The sequence below is a fragment of the Vanacampus margaritifer genome, chromosome 15 (genome assembly GCF_051991255.1).
Source record: "Vanacampus margaritifer isolate UIUO_Vmar chromosome 15, RoL_Vmar_1.0, whole genome shotgun sequence".
Taxonomy (NCBI): Eukaryota; Metazoa; Chordata; class Actinopteri; order Syngnathiformes; family Syngnathidae; genus Vanacampus; species Vanacampus margaritifer.
In genome coordinates this window covers 6,875,320-6,890,289 of record NC_135446.1, presented here as the reverse complement: position 1 = coordinate 6,890,289, position 14,970 = coordinate 6,875,320, and the positions used below count along the sequence as shown (strand labels likewise).

Here is a 14,970-nt window from a genome sequence, read left to right as displayed (position 1 = left end):
TCAGTCACATTTAAATCAATTTAAAATGAGATTCAGCACACACCTGCCACTGTTAAAAGTGCCCCTGATTAATCCTAAATAAAGCTCAAATGTTCTAGTAGGCCTTTCCTGACATACAGTAATTTTGCTTTGTAGCTGAAGGCTGAAGATTTTATTATAACAATGAGTATTTGGAACTGTTAAAGAGTTTGCTCTTAAATAAAATATCTGCTGGTACTGCAACGTTGCAGTCGTACCTGACCAGTTTTCTTCTGGTCTTGCCTCAACTTTGGTGTGGACATTTTACATCCTGTATTTAATTCCTGCAGTATAACAGTTGATTTATTAATTGTATTGTTTTTAGGGGTGTCAGGTGATTAATATTTTTAATCGTGATTAATCGCATGACTTTAATAGTCAACTCACGATTAATCGCAAAATTTTATATGTGTTCTAAATGTACAATAAAATATTTTTTTCTAAGTTTCATACTCTTGTTAACATAAAAGTGGAAACAAATGTTAAACTAATATATACTGTATATATTTAGATAGATAGATAGATAGTGTTGCTCAAAAGTTTGTGAACCCTGCAGGCATGATCAGATTTTTTGTATAAAATATTAAAATAAGCTCATTAAATGTTTAGTCATACCCCAAGCTACAATGCTGACATTGAAAATAATGGACTTGAACAAAAACAACGATAATATTGTCAGTCATTCAGTCTTGAACAAAAGTTGTTAATTTAAGAAAAACTCAGATTTCATGGGTGCAAAAAATATGTGAACCTCTCAATCGGACATTGCTCCTCCTTTTGCAATGAGAACTTCATCCAACTTCATCATGCAGCCAGTTGAGAGAGGTTGGATGGGCGTCTAGCATAAACTGTCCGCTTCAGGTCCCGCCACAGTATTTTGAAAGAATTGAAGTCAGGATTTTAACTGGGCACATCCAGAACAAAAATCTCGTTGTTCTTCAGTCATTCCTTGGTTGTATTGCTGGAATGCTTTGGATTATTGTCATGTTGCATAATCCATTTTCTACCAGGCTGTAACTTCACAAAGCACGGCTTCAGGTTAGGATCCAGGATTTCACAATACTTCTCTGAAATCATGATTCCCTGGATTATGTGTAGTTGTCCAGGTCCTGAGGATGAAAAGCCAGCCCAGAATTTAACATTCTTACCCTCATGCTTCACTATCGGATGAAGGTTCTTTTGCTGGTATGCAGTGGTATGAAGCTCAATTTTTTTTTATTTTTTATAGATGACTTTATAGCTTTCCCCAGACAGCTGTGCCGTCACTACCCACTTCCTGAGGTCCCCTGAGATTTCTCTTCCTCTCAGCATGACTGACCTGTTTGGGTTCACCTGGGTAAGACTTAAGTGATGTGGTTTTGTCTCTGTTTCAGTCAGCGATGCACAATTTCTTTGCTAAACCTCTCATTTTATTGGTCAATTTCAGTGGTTAGTTTAGCTACCAACTTGTCCTACCTGATCCTACTTGACTGCTTGTTTTAAGCAATACAGCTCAGGGTTCACTTACTTTTGCACCTACATGAATTGACCAAAAACTCTTTTTAATTTAATTTTGACTACACAATTGATTAAAAAAAAGAAAAGAAAGAACAATGCATTGAAATGCAAATGTTAAACCTACACCTGTTATTTCATATAAAATGTAATGGTTCAGATTGAACAACAAAATCAGGTTGAAACAATTGGAAAATCAAAATTTCTCAAGAGGTTCACAAACTTTTGAGAAGCACTGTATAAAAGGAATTTCATAATTCATAAAATTGAGGTAAAATTCAAAATATGTACTGTACTGTAAAAAAAAAAGTGTGATATTGATTTGTGTTGAGGTCATTTTTCTGCCACTAGATAGCATATTTGCATTTGTAAGACATTGGCGACAGCTCAGTGCATTTGTCTTTTCATCTTTAACATGATGTAAATTCTGCACATTTTTTTAAAATTGTAAACTGCAACTTGACCCCAGTCTCCACAAATATACAGTATGCATTATTATTAAATTGCTAAATTTTGACGTGGGCGTGTCTGCTGCGTTGAGACTGGAATTCCCCCAGTACAGGCTTTCCAAGTTAGGGGTGGTCATTAATCGAGCATTAAAAAAAATGAGTGGCGTTAAAGTAATGTTAAATGAACGCACTCATTTTGACACTCCTAATTGTTTTAGTATTTGTAATGATACAGATGGTGAATAGTCACAAACAGAAAATAAATAGCCTCCCTTGTCTTTATTCTGTGCAGCATCTCACAGGGTACTCGACTGCCACAGTACATTACAAGCTCCTTTTTCCACCCGTGTCGTTCATGTGGAAAAGGCCTGCCTTCCTCACCAACTAGCCTTTCTTTTATTCATCGCACTGTAAATAACTCCACTTTATGAAAAGCAGCCAGTGTGACTCACAGATACCTCTCTAACCACAAGCCATTATTATTTCATGCTCTCTGAGAGGCGGGCCAGGAGCCGCTCGCGCGCTTTCATGCCTCTGATGTTGTGTCGTACACAGGCGGCGGCCCTTGTTGCGCTCCGTATGCCATCCCTCACTTGAATTCACAAACACTTGCCGCTGCATAAATAGCACGAGGAGACAGGAGGCGCCGCTAATGCTCCGGAACGCCGTTGTTGAGGAGATAACGGGTAGAAAGGAAGGGAAGGAAAAAAAGTGTTGTTTTCCGACTTCTCTCGGGACATCGCATTGGCGAGGAATGGTGGTAGTGGTGGGTTTACGATGTTCCTGAGCACCCTTTGGAACGTCTGCTAATGGGCGACCCTATTGGTCATGGTGGGTTCCCGTTTGAATCGCAATGAGGGCTCCGTGACCGACAAGGTGCGGCGGGCCCGCTTCAGTTAGCCTGTTAGCGCCTTTGACCTCTCAACAGCCATCAATCCTGACAGCCAATTTGATTTGAAGTGACAAGAAAATGGAAGGAAATTCCACAATGTTTTTCTTGAAATGATTCGCTCTTAACACATTTAAACGTATTAAGATACACAAATGTATTCAAACACACTTTTTTCTAAAGCATTAGTTAGCACCTGTTTTCATTGCATGCTTACTTCATGTTATTTAATGGTCATTCATACTTGCAGTTTATCATAAAACTGACATAAAACAAAAGGGAAATAATCATTTTAAATGTAAACATAAAAACGTTCACCCAAACTCATTACATTAATTCTGGCTTACAAAAGTCTGCTAGCTTAATGCTAATAGATTTGTGAAATAACCAGCATGAATTGAAATTAGCATACATGTTATGCTACAGTACTGCTAATTTTATTCAACACATACAAACAATCATACTCACAGGCATATAGTATGTTTTTTCTGTTGTCGGAGCAATGACTATTACTGGAATTCATTTGGAGTCATTCCTGCCACTTTAAACAGATTTAAGCTGAGAACAACAACAATAACAAAACATACACAAGTATTAAAACACACTCTTTTAAATGTTCAATTTACAACATTGATTAAAAAATGTGCTTTAGTAGGGGTGCTAATGAACAGCGATATAGCGGAGAATGCTGTACTACTGTTATAAAGTTTTTTAGTTTGTTTTTTAGAGAAATGTTATCGACGCCATTATTGTAATAACTTGTCTAATTCTTGTAAAAATGACCAATTAACCATGCAAATAATTAGAAAAATGTTAAGACATTTTATTCTTAATCAATATTATCATTTTCATTTAATAAGATTTATTTTTATTTTCTTGACAAAATACAACTTCCTCCTCCAACATTATGACATCATGTCAAATTATGACTTGGATTGAGATTTAAAAAAAAAATTGTGATTGTGACGTAATTTTGAACTTTTTTCTCCTGAATAAATTCTTATGCAATCTCCTTTTTTTGCATTAGATTATGACTTCTTTTATAATTTGTTATCATAATATGTCAATTATATTTGATGATATTTTACCATGTTTTTCTTGAAAACACAAAAAACAACGTTTTCCCCCTCATTATTTAACTTTATGCATTGGCATGACCAACATTTCTAGTCACTTAACTATGCTTTCTTTGCAGCATTGCCCTAATTCTGTTAGTAATTAAGTAGTTTGTCTCAATCCTTGAAACAAGACTCGAGGTGCAACAAGACGGAACAAAGACTTGTAACATGTCCATTAATCTTTAAATGCCCCCCGGCCCGTAAGTCTCTGAAGTATCCGCCCCTGGAACGTCAACATGTATATATTTTCCTTGCCTTTGCAGAATAAAAGATAAACATGTACAAGAGGAGGCAGGAAGAAGAAAGTCAATAAATGAATCAGTCTGTGATGCTGGAGGTAGTCAAGGTTGCTTTTTAAATTCCAACTTTTGGTCCTTTATTTTATTCAGCAGTGAAATGCCATGAAATACAGAAAATAATGACGTTACAATTCTCCACCATGACCTTCTAACGTCAGAGAACCTTTTTATATGGACACAGTACACAGTCATGAAAAGTATCAAAAAAGTAGCTGAATCTCGTCAAGAAAGGAAAAAAAAAAATTTTCATTTTTTTTTTCTCACCAATGACAAACATATGTTCGCTACTGTCCCAATTTACCTTATACATAGGTGGGTCATAGTCCCAATTATTAGAGAAGGATAGCAGTAGAAAGGATACATGACTCAACTGCCGGACATAATGCTTCATAAAGTATGCACAGAGGTACGAGCAATAAATACACACATTAGGTTTAAAGCCTTACAGCTATGCAAAGCAGATGCAGAAAAACGCAGGTTTGCTACTCGGAGCCAGCGATGAGAGTGAATCGGTAAAAATTACGGTAAAAGAGACACAGATTGGATTTGTCCTCTTTAGAAAAAAGTCAGGTCAATGTATGGGTCCACCGATTTTTTTCTTTTCTTTACATAAGTATGCACAGTTATCAAAATACAGACAAAATGAACCCCAGAAAATCCAGACAATCCTAAAATCTAGTGGAGGAGCAACTTCTTCTGGAGGTCTTTCTGGTATTATGTGCAAGCAACTATTTTAGACTTTTTTTTTCTTTTTTTCACTGAATTTATACAAAACCCATGCAAATCTACAAGTAATATGCATTCTGTGGCTGACCCTCCCCAAACTCTGAGGTAATGCATTCCTATGCATCCTTATATGTATAGCTAGGCCATCCTCTCCGACATTGTTAGCTCTTGTTCTGTCCACCAAATCATTCTTCTTCTTTTTTTTTTGTTTGACATGCATGTTTAAAACACAATATTCCCTTACAGGTAATCTATACATCAGCACTCTACAAATGTTTGAGGACAACCTATTACAATGCAAATCTTCCGTATCTTGACGCACTGGGGGGAATGTAAACGTGGGGAAAGTGTAACAGCTCTTGTGTGATCTGTCGTCGTCCTTCGGAATGAGCAGAGGTAGAAGCTTTTTCTTTTCTTTTTTTCCCAAAGCCTTTTTTTGTTGTTTTTGGGAACAAGTGGGAGAACCTTTTTTGTTGGTTCTTAAAGACATAACATCCTTTTTATTTGGTGCGGTAAGATTATGAGCAAAGTCACTCCTGTTGACTCAAGTTAGTAGGCCTCTCGCCATGTGGACCTGCTGCTACCTGTTGGTTACTTGCTTGCAGCTTGAATCCGCTTTGGTCGTGGCAGGCCGACACGTTGCCGGTGCCGGTTCTTTGACAGCATTTTTTTTTTTTTTTATCGAAATGCTAGCAGATCGCAAACTCCGGTTTGATGTTTACGTGCTATCATCGCATGAGAATTCTAGAAGAAAATTGTACTCGTTATGTTCAGACTGGAGGATTTTCTCAGCAAGCTCATTTTCTACAAAATGGCCGAAACGCCGTGAGAGACAACCGAAAGCATTTTGGGTGGACTGTTATTTTCCTCACAATCAGTGTTTGATTTTGTACAAAGTCCTACTAATATTCTCATGAGATTTTTTTTAACACACGGAGGCAGAATTTTGTGTAACTTTGGTTTCCTGACAACACAAATGAGCGTTTCTATTAAAGCAACAACACTTTTCAACAGGACGAAATGTAAGCACGTCCATCCATCCAGCTGCAAATTCAGTAGATAGAAAAGAGATCAATAGCAAACATAACCTAAAGAAGGTTCTCTTTCCCCTTTCTGACATGGCTATTATTATTATTATTATTATTATTATTAATACGATAAGTAGAAGTAGTAGTATTTGCTCTTCACGTGGTAACCAAGCCACCTCCATTTCCACTGGAATACTATTTGGCTTTGCTAGATATTTTTGTCATGTTTGGTTCGTCGTGGTTTCAGTCGTGACGTGACAGTGCCATTTAGAACATTACATATTCACCAGCTTGATTAAATGAAAAACAACAATTAAAAAAGAAAGACCGTGATGTTCAACACAATGGGCTCTATTTTCGTAGACAGGCATCTGCGGCGGGGCGCTAACATCGGCGGATCCAGATTTTCATAGTGAGGGAGTGTCAATTTGCTGGCAGAAAGTCGATGTGAATTTAGCCTGCTTAGACCACGTCTAAATAACGGCGCAAGGTAAACCACTGGTGATTTTGCTGAATTTGATCCAACGACATTTAGCAGCAGACATTTAACCTGTAGATCCGCCAGGCTGTGCTGGTCCACAAAATGACCAACACAGTTGCGCCGTCCACCATGATGGATTGACGCCATTCAAGAAAATAGGGCCCAAAATGATTCTGCACTTCTCCACAACTGTTTCTTGTTTTGGTTATGATCCACTTTGATATTTAGCTCCTCTCTGGAATTGGTTTTTAACCTGCGATGCTAGAAGATCTCCATAGAGCGTCTTTGAGGAGGCCTTGAAAGGAAACAATCCCAGAGGTTAGTCGAAGGTAGTTTTTGCAGAACGAAAGCTTCTTCTTGGTCAGAGTAGCTGAGTTTGGCGTCGTCTGTCAATAAGCTAGCGTGGGCTTTGGTTTCTAGCTGTTGCCTGTGACTGCTTGCAGGTAGACAAAGCTTTTAGAAGGTGGAAGTAAAGGAAAGATGTTTCGTTGTCATGGCGCTTGGCTTTTCAATTTGTATCCCTTTTTCCGACTGCAACAACTGTCGGTACCGCAGCTTTTGTTGTGATGGAGGGAATGACATTTACAGTTGGTGAAATGGATTGAATTAAAAAAAAAAGAGAGAAAATATATCACAGCGACATACAAGCGGTGGCACAACAGACTTGATTTGAACCAGCAATCATCTCTAGACATCAACAACTACTGTGGCTCGGCTTATTCACAAACAAAATGGTCCATTTTTTTTCTTCTATTTGGCAGAATATGACGGAATTTTGCTCATTTGTGTCCTCCCTCCTTATATCTATCCATCAATCCATGAGTCCATCATCCTTGTACTGTAGTGGCCATGCCATAGTTTTTTCTTTTTTTCTTTTTACAGGCATCTCATGCCTGACATGTTAGTGTTAGCGATCCCAAAGGGCTGCAGCAGAGAGTTCCTTTGGAGCTTCCGGATGCATGCTCAATAAATAGTCCCAGTGGTGAGAGAGAGAGAGAAAGAGACAAAGATAGAGAGAGAGAGAGACAGAGAGAGGGAGGTGGGCGGCAGTCTGCACGGACTTTGTGGCGTGGTTCTTTTCCAAGTCTGGCCTTGGAGGAAAAAACAAAAAAAAAACTAAGAGATAGAAAAGGAAAATCACTCGAGGTCTTCCGATAAGTTCCCTTCCTCCAGCTCGCGGTCGTCATCCAGCTCTGGACTGTGATTGGCCGTCGTCACCAGGGACATGGGACAGTCATCGTCGTCCATGTTGGGAGGCTCCTCCTTGACGTGCACGTGCGGCCTGTGACACAACCACATTTGTCGTCACTTTTTTGTTCTTTCTGGTAAACACGGGAAGGCCGTGACATGCATTATCCAGCATGCAAGCGTGTTGTTTTTCGCCAGACGCTAATTTGACATGATGCCCCGCGTCAACTGTAAGGAAGAACACGAACAACGCGGCCGATGGGCTGCGATGCCTCAGACATGGTTGGCATTTAAAAGTTTACTGATGACACCAGGTTGAAATACATGAAAAGGGAGGGTGGAGTGGAAAGGAGAGGGAGGGAGAAAAAAACACGGGCCACATGATAAATAATGGAGAATTTCTCATCCCTAAGCCCCCCGGAGCAAAGGCAGAGGAGAGGCTTTTTTATCTAGTTAATAGAAAGCGCAGCCGCTCGTTAATATGCAGCGGCTGCGCATGTCGCTCCTCAAGAGGAAAAAAAAAAAAACACGGCGAGGTTCTGCCATTAATCAACTTCAGCCCTGGCAGTTGGCTCGGACACCATGATACATGTTTTTAACTCCAAATGGACGAACATCTCGGCTCGATAAGCGGCGGCGGCGGCGGCGGCGGCGGCGAGGGCTGGACGAGCGCGACAAACAGCCGAGTGTTGGTCGCCTAACAAGAATAATAATGCTGTCACGCACAAACAAGGCAGAACATGATCTGAGGCCTGAGTCAGGGAGAGGGGTTTGTGCCATCATGATAAATCTAACAAAACCTAATTATTTCTGACACATCCGATGCATCACAAAAATCCCTTCAGACTCAAACATAGGAGGTGGGAAAGATGCGGTGGGGGGGGGGGGGGTTTGGGTTGAGGTTATCAAGCAGGAGTACATTAGGACTCGTCTCAGAGTGTCTCTCCTGGGCTGCCCTCATCACTGCTAAGGACGGCCCGAAGGGGGGTGGGTTGCCATTTTGAATAAAAAAAAAGAAAATTGTAAATGGTAGAGATGACTTGAAATATTCAAAAGCAAATACTGCAAATGAATATTCTGACGCTGAACAATTTGTTGTTTCAAACTATTAAAGAGTGTGAAAATGTGTTGCCAATTAAAAAAAGTTTTGTAAACAGTTGGGTAAAAAAATAACATGAATTGGGTCAAAAAGGGACCAACTCAACTTTTTGGTTATTCAATTAACCAAAAAAGTTGGGTCAAATTAACCCAAAATTGGGTTGCTTTGGGGATTATTAATTTAATTTTAGTTTATTAAAAAATGAACCAACCCAACATTTTAAGTTATTTAACCCACAATGTTGGGTTGGTTAATTTTTGACCCAGTTTAATTGGGCTATTCAATTTACCCAAAAAGATAGGTCAAATAAAAAATAACCCACAAAGCAACCCAACAAATTGGGTTACTTATCAAATTTGTTTAATAGCTCAAAAGGTTGGGTCAGTCCATTTTTGACCCAATTTGGGTTATTTTTGACATTTTATTTTAGAGTGTATGCTTCAATAAAACTGCAAAAATTTGTCATTTTGTTCCGATTGGTCAAATTTGGGTAGGAAGATGAGGAATTTTATTTATTGGACATATAATTTGATCAATAACGGTACAGACATACCCTTCTTTTTCAAAATCACTATAAATGTCAAAAATGTCTTTACTGTGATGCCTTTTCTATGAAAACTAATAAAAGTGCATATTAATGTATTAATAATTTATTTTTTGGCTTTCTTTAAATGTCATTGTGGGGAGGCTCATTACGGTGTTGCAATGCACCGGTAAATCTTCAGAGTTTAAAAATATGCCAATGTAAATTGTGTAAGCCACATGGATGCTACGAAGCGGTTTATATCTTACCTTTATACAAGAAGAACTTCAAGCATGGTTTTTTTGAGCAGAGGCCACCACAAAATGACCCTTCAAGTTAGCATTTTGACAGCTCAAATTGCCCAACGTTAAGCGGCAGCGCTTCTTTAAGAAAATCCCTTGGGGTGTATATGAGTGTATTGCTCACACACACACACAAGGCATGTCCCGGGGCCATCTGCATCACGGTAGAGTCAATAGTGTGAACCTTTAGGCGCTAAAGGGGAAGCAGAGGTTTGTCTAATTGTCAGACCAGGGTGTCCCTCTCCTGAGAAAGGCCTTTCAGAGGTGATGTACTATTTAGTTTAGCGCTACAGACCACTCCATTATTTAAAAGAGATCCTGGAAGAGGCGGTGGCAAAAAACACATTTCTTCCATTTTGAGGTTCTCGTGGTAGCATATACTGAGGGACGCGGCGCCTCATGTCGGTGTCGAGGCAGTCGGAGCGAGAGAAAAGTAAAGAGGAAAAAACATCAATTCCATTCTGTTATTAAAAGTTAAATGACCTGAGGGAGTGGGGAATGGCAGCAGATTTGGCCCACTTAACACTCTATTTCAGAGTGGGGGTAGTAAACATGCCCGGACAGATTCATGTATGGACGTCTGGTGGGACGAAACAAGCGCACCCCTCACAAAGTGCATCTTTTGTCCATTACATGCTAAGAGAATGTCATGTGACTCTGCCAGTGAGCACTGATGGACATTGCATGAGCATTATGTGTGTGTCCGTGTGTATCTATTGGTGTGTGTGTGCACATGACAAGCACACTTCTGCCATGTCAATCGGAAAATAAAAGTTTTGTTTCTCGCTCTCAGCACCATTAGAGAGCAGGGGAGGGATTTGTTTTAATATGTTTTTTTCCTGTTGCAGAATATTCATAGGCAGCTAAAATGCACACAGTGGTGAAGCCAGACATGAACACATTCTAAAAACTGCTGGGTAAAAAATAACCACAATCTGGGTCAAAAAGGGACAGATCCACTACTTGGACCAATTTAACCCAACATTTATGGGTTGTTTGATCCAACTGTTTTTAGCGTGTAAAGACGGTTGGGTAAGACAAACAAACAAAAAAAACCACAAAGGGTCAAAAAGTTGGGTTACCGACACAACTTTTTGGGTTATATATTTAATTCAAATGAACCGATTGTACAAAACGACCAGCTATGTTTTGTGGATTGTTCATTCAATTTGGGGATAAACGAGCAACCCTAGAAGTTGGGTTGTTCCCTTTTAGACCCAATTTGGGCATTTTTTTTTAACCCAACTGTTTTGATAGTGTTTAAACATTCTTCTGGGTTACTTATTTACTTATTTAACCCAAAAAGTTGGGTTAAACGAATAATCCATTTGGGGTGGTTTGTAGAAAAAAAAAAATTCTTTGTGAGTTATTCATTAATTTTTGGGGTAAATTAAGAATGTGCTATTGCGATATCAAAACTGCCACAATATATTGTCATCGTCATGTCACGATATTAAAAGCAGAACATCTGTTAAAAAAGTTGGGTTGATTTCATTTCATTTGTGCAGTTCTAGCACCCTCTGGAAGCTAGTTTTTAATGCAGTTGAATTTTCACAAGTCATGTTTTGGCCCTCTATGTTTAAAATCCGCGCTCATGGTCAGATGAAGGGGAACGTAATATGCTTGTGAACAGAGTTAATATGTGTAGAAACTCAATGTGTGCTTGCATTAGCAACCAAGTGCCTCGATATATAAATATTATATCTATATATTTTTTTATATATAATATTTACATAATATTTTTCATTGCGGTAATGTACAAAAGCACAACATTGTGTGTGTGTGTTTTTTTTAGTATGAGCTAATTTTTTAAAATATTGTGAACTCGTCAACCTCCCCATAATATCGTGATAATTATCGTATCGTGACTTTCATATCGTGATAATATTGTATCGTGATGTTTGGATTTATGCCAAAAAGGTTTTGTTGTGTGTTTTTTTTTTTTGGTTACAGCAATAACCCAAAAAGTTGGGTAAGTCCCTTTCTTGACCCAATTTGGGATACAGTATTTTCAACCTAAATGTTTTTAAGAGTCTTAAAACAACTGTGTCAAAAACAGCCCAATCAAAAAAGGAACGGACCAAATTTTTGGGGTTATTTATTTGACCCCAAAAAAGCTGGGTCAAACAAATATCCCATTTAGGGTATGTTTATATAAAACAACCCTGATTTTTGTTGTGTGGGTTATTCGTAAATTTTTTGGGTTAAAAAATAACACAAAAAGCTGTTGACACAATTTGGGTTATTTTTGACCCAACTGTTTTTAGAGTGCATTTATAGACAATACACAAGTGTGGGAATCCCATACGAAAGATGATTGTGGGTGGGGGAGTATTGGGGGGGAGGGTGTAATCATAAATGTAACCTTGCCCCAGGGTCATGGCATCGTAAAAAAAAAAAAGCAATGGTACCGTGGGTTAAATATCAGGCAATTAAACTAAGAAAGGGCACAAGGACACAAGGTGGGTGGTTGAACACGTCTTACATTCCCAGACAGCCTCTCAAACTCATAAAAATGTGTGAGCGTACGTCGTGCAAATTCTACAATAATTGGACCATTAAAAGCATGAGCTCTCCTTGATGGCTGTCAGTCTACAACAGCGGCTGTTATGGATCGTGGAAAATGGGGAGTTTCGGACGCGATTTGCACTTTTTATCAAGTGTAAAATGGCCGCCGTGAATGTAGCGTGGGAGCGAGTGTGCAGAACCTACATGTGTCCCGGTGGGGAGTAACCGGGGCTGCCGTGCCCGTTGGTGTCCAGGTGATCCAGCGAGCCGTTGAGGTCGTCATGGGCTGACTGCAAAAGGATGGGGGGGCTACAGCTCAGCATGCCGGGGGGGCTGATGCCCAGCAGGCCCGGCGGGCTTCCGCCAAGCAGGCCCGGCGGACTTGCGCCCATCAGACCGGACGGATCGCCGCCCAGGAGGCCGTGGCAGCCGCCCATGGAGCCACTGTTTATTAGGCCCGGGGTCCCCAGTAGAGGCAGGGTGGTCTCCGCTAGGGCGGCCTACGAGACAACAGACAACTGTTAGAACAGCAATGTCACTGATTACACTTAACTTTATGAAACACACGAAAAACAGTTCAATGTGAACACTCAAAATTGCTGGGTTGTTTTCCTAATCCAGTCACTCTGAATTTTGAGCAGACTGACTTACTTTTACCCAATGTTGGGCTCATCAGCATTATGCACAACAACAATATGGGTTTGAACATTAACAAACAAACTATATTTAAATAATGACATAATTCCAAAAGATTAAATAAATATTATACCTAAATGTGTATGGGAAAAAAACGTTTTAAATGACTCAAAATTAAATGCAAATGTTTTGTACTTTTAAGTTAAATACAACTGAACTGTACTAGATTAAATAATAATAAAAAAAACACTTAACCTTATGCACAGTTATGAATATTATTTAAATTTGCCTGCTACTAAAGGGACCAGTGCTGTGGTTCAACATATACTAAATATTAATGATAAAATAAAAAGATATAAGTTTTAGTGCAACGTCAATTTTTAGTTTAAGGAAAATGCTCATCTTTTAAAAGTTAACTTAATTTTTTTTAAATTCAAATTTATAAATCAGAAAAAATTGTATGTCCATTTTCATTCAACTCTTAAGATGAAAAGAAGAAAATTGATATCTTGCAACAATACTTATGTTTCATTTAGATTTTTAATTTTGAAAATTAATATCCATTATTTAGCCATTTTCATTTTTGACTAGGGTGCTGTTTAATTTCATCGGGCCAATAAAAAACCTAAATTGTGTGCCAAATATTCCCCTTGAATTACACAACGAGCTGGTTTGATCAGATGAGGTGAAAAGGGAAGCAAGATGAATAAATGATGCGCAGATTGGGGCAGGAAGTGACAAGTGTACGTACTTCCACTTGCCATTCAGACGTCCTCGTCTCCTTGAAAACTTTACCTCCAAATAATAAAATCTCTCTGACACTTTTGCCTGCCGAGCATTAAAGTTACATGTCGCGATTAAATTTTTAAAGTTTTTTTGCCATGAGAAGCGAGCAGATGTACACAATGAAGTCAAATCATTTATGACAGCCTGAATAAATATTAATCTGCATGCCCTTGCATTTGCACACGGATCCGATCACTCTCAGGAGGAAGTTAAGTACGGGTGGTGGGGTGGAAGGGTGGGCTTCCTGACTTGACCACTCTGTTTATTGAGGTGGCTTTTTGGTTTAGTTCCTACCTGTAGGCTGGCGTTTAGTGCAGATCCATATCCCAGACTGGAGGGCAGGTTCTTGACGAGTGACGGGCTTCTGGAGAGGGAAGGGGCAAACAGTGCTCAATCAATCATGATGACAAACTTTCAGCAGACAGTCAGCAGATTTTGCTAAAATGGGAAGTCAACCCCCCAATTTATTTATTTTTTGACAATATTATCTTCTATGCAGCCCCACTAGTCTAAATACGGCATTCTGGTTGATATTGTGTTAGTGGAATATGAGTTTAGCAGCAAAATCCAGCTGTTTTTATCCATCTCAGTGGGCGGCCATTTTGCCACTTGCTGTCGACTGAAGATGACATAACTGTAACAACCAATCACAGCACAGCTTCAGAAAACATGTGAGCTCTGATTGGTGGCTGCCTGAGCCCTGAGTAACATTGATGTAATCTGTCGTCGACAGCAAGTGGCAAAATGGCCGCCCCCTGAGATGGATAAAAACAGCTGGATTTTGCTTCATAACTCATATTCCACAAATGTAATATTAATCAGAATGTCATGTTTATACTTGTGAGGTCAAAAGTATTGGAGCATCTATAATGAACATTTTTAGATTTGGGAGGAAGTTTGTGGTGTTTTCTTCTCCTTTACAAACACAACTCACTTGGATAAACAGAAAGTTTTAGTTAACCAAATTGTCATTAACTCATTCACCCCCAGCCATTTACACTGAAGCAACCCCCTTCGCTCCCAGTTGGTTTACTGGATTTTGACTGATTTTGCAAGGCCCACAGAATATTGTGTTCTATTGCGATCAAAACATGGAACCTACTAAAAGAAAGATCTCTTTTTTCATCAGGAAAAAAATCTGTTAGCCTTTTGCAGCAATTAGCATTAAAATATGGCTACATTTCATCATTATTCACAAATCTATTTAGAAATGTGAGTAAAATAGCTTTTTTTCCAACATGGTCCTGGTTGATCTCGTTTGCTCCACTGCCACCTGCTGGCCGTTTTTGTAATAACTACCATTTCTTCAACCGTTCAAAGCCTTCTGTATGCTCTAGCATTTAAAAAAAACATTTTCAAAAACGTATAAATACGTCTTTAGGAAACATAAAACATTTAAAATAGAGCGTATTTAGACGTTTTAGCG

General features: G+C 39.0%; 1 protein-coding gene across 6 annotated transcripts in view; it reads right to left on the bottom strand.

The window, feature by feature from the left end:
• Window positions 1–4,315: 4,315 nt before the first annotated feature.
• The window catches only part of foxp2 (forkhead box P2), a 112,731-nt gene continuing 102,076 nt past the window's right edge, over window positions 4,316–14,970 (bottom strand). For all 6 annotated transcript variants that reach the window (XM_077544785.1, XM_077544787.1, XM_077544788.1 and 3 more), the window contains 3 exons: window positions 13,839–13,908; window positions 12,327–12,622; window positions 4,316–7,784 (listed from right to left, as the gene is read on the bottom strand). In XM_077544785.1, coding sequence (XP_077400911.1) covers window positions 7,640–7,784; window positions 12,327–12,622; window positions 13,839–13,908 — 511 coding nt within the window. In that variant the 3' untranslated portion in view covers window positions 4,316–7,639. The remainder of the gene's footprint in view (window positions 7,785–12,326; window positions 12,623–13,838; window positions 13,909–14,970) is intronic.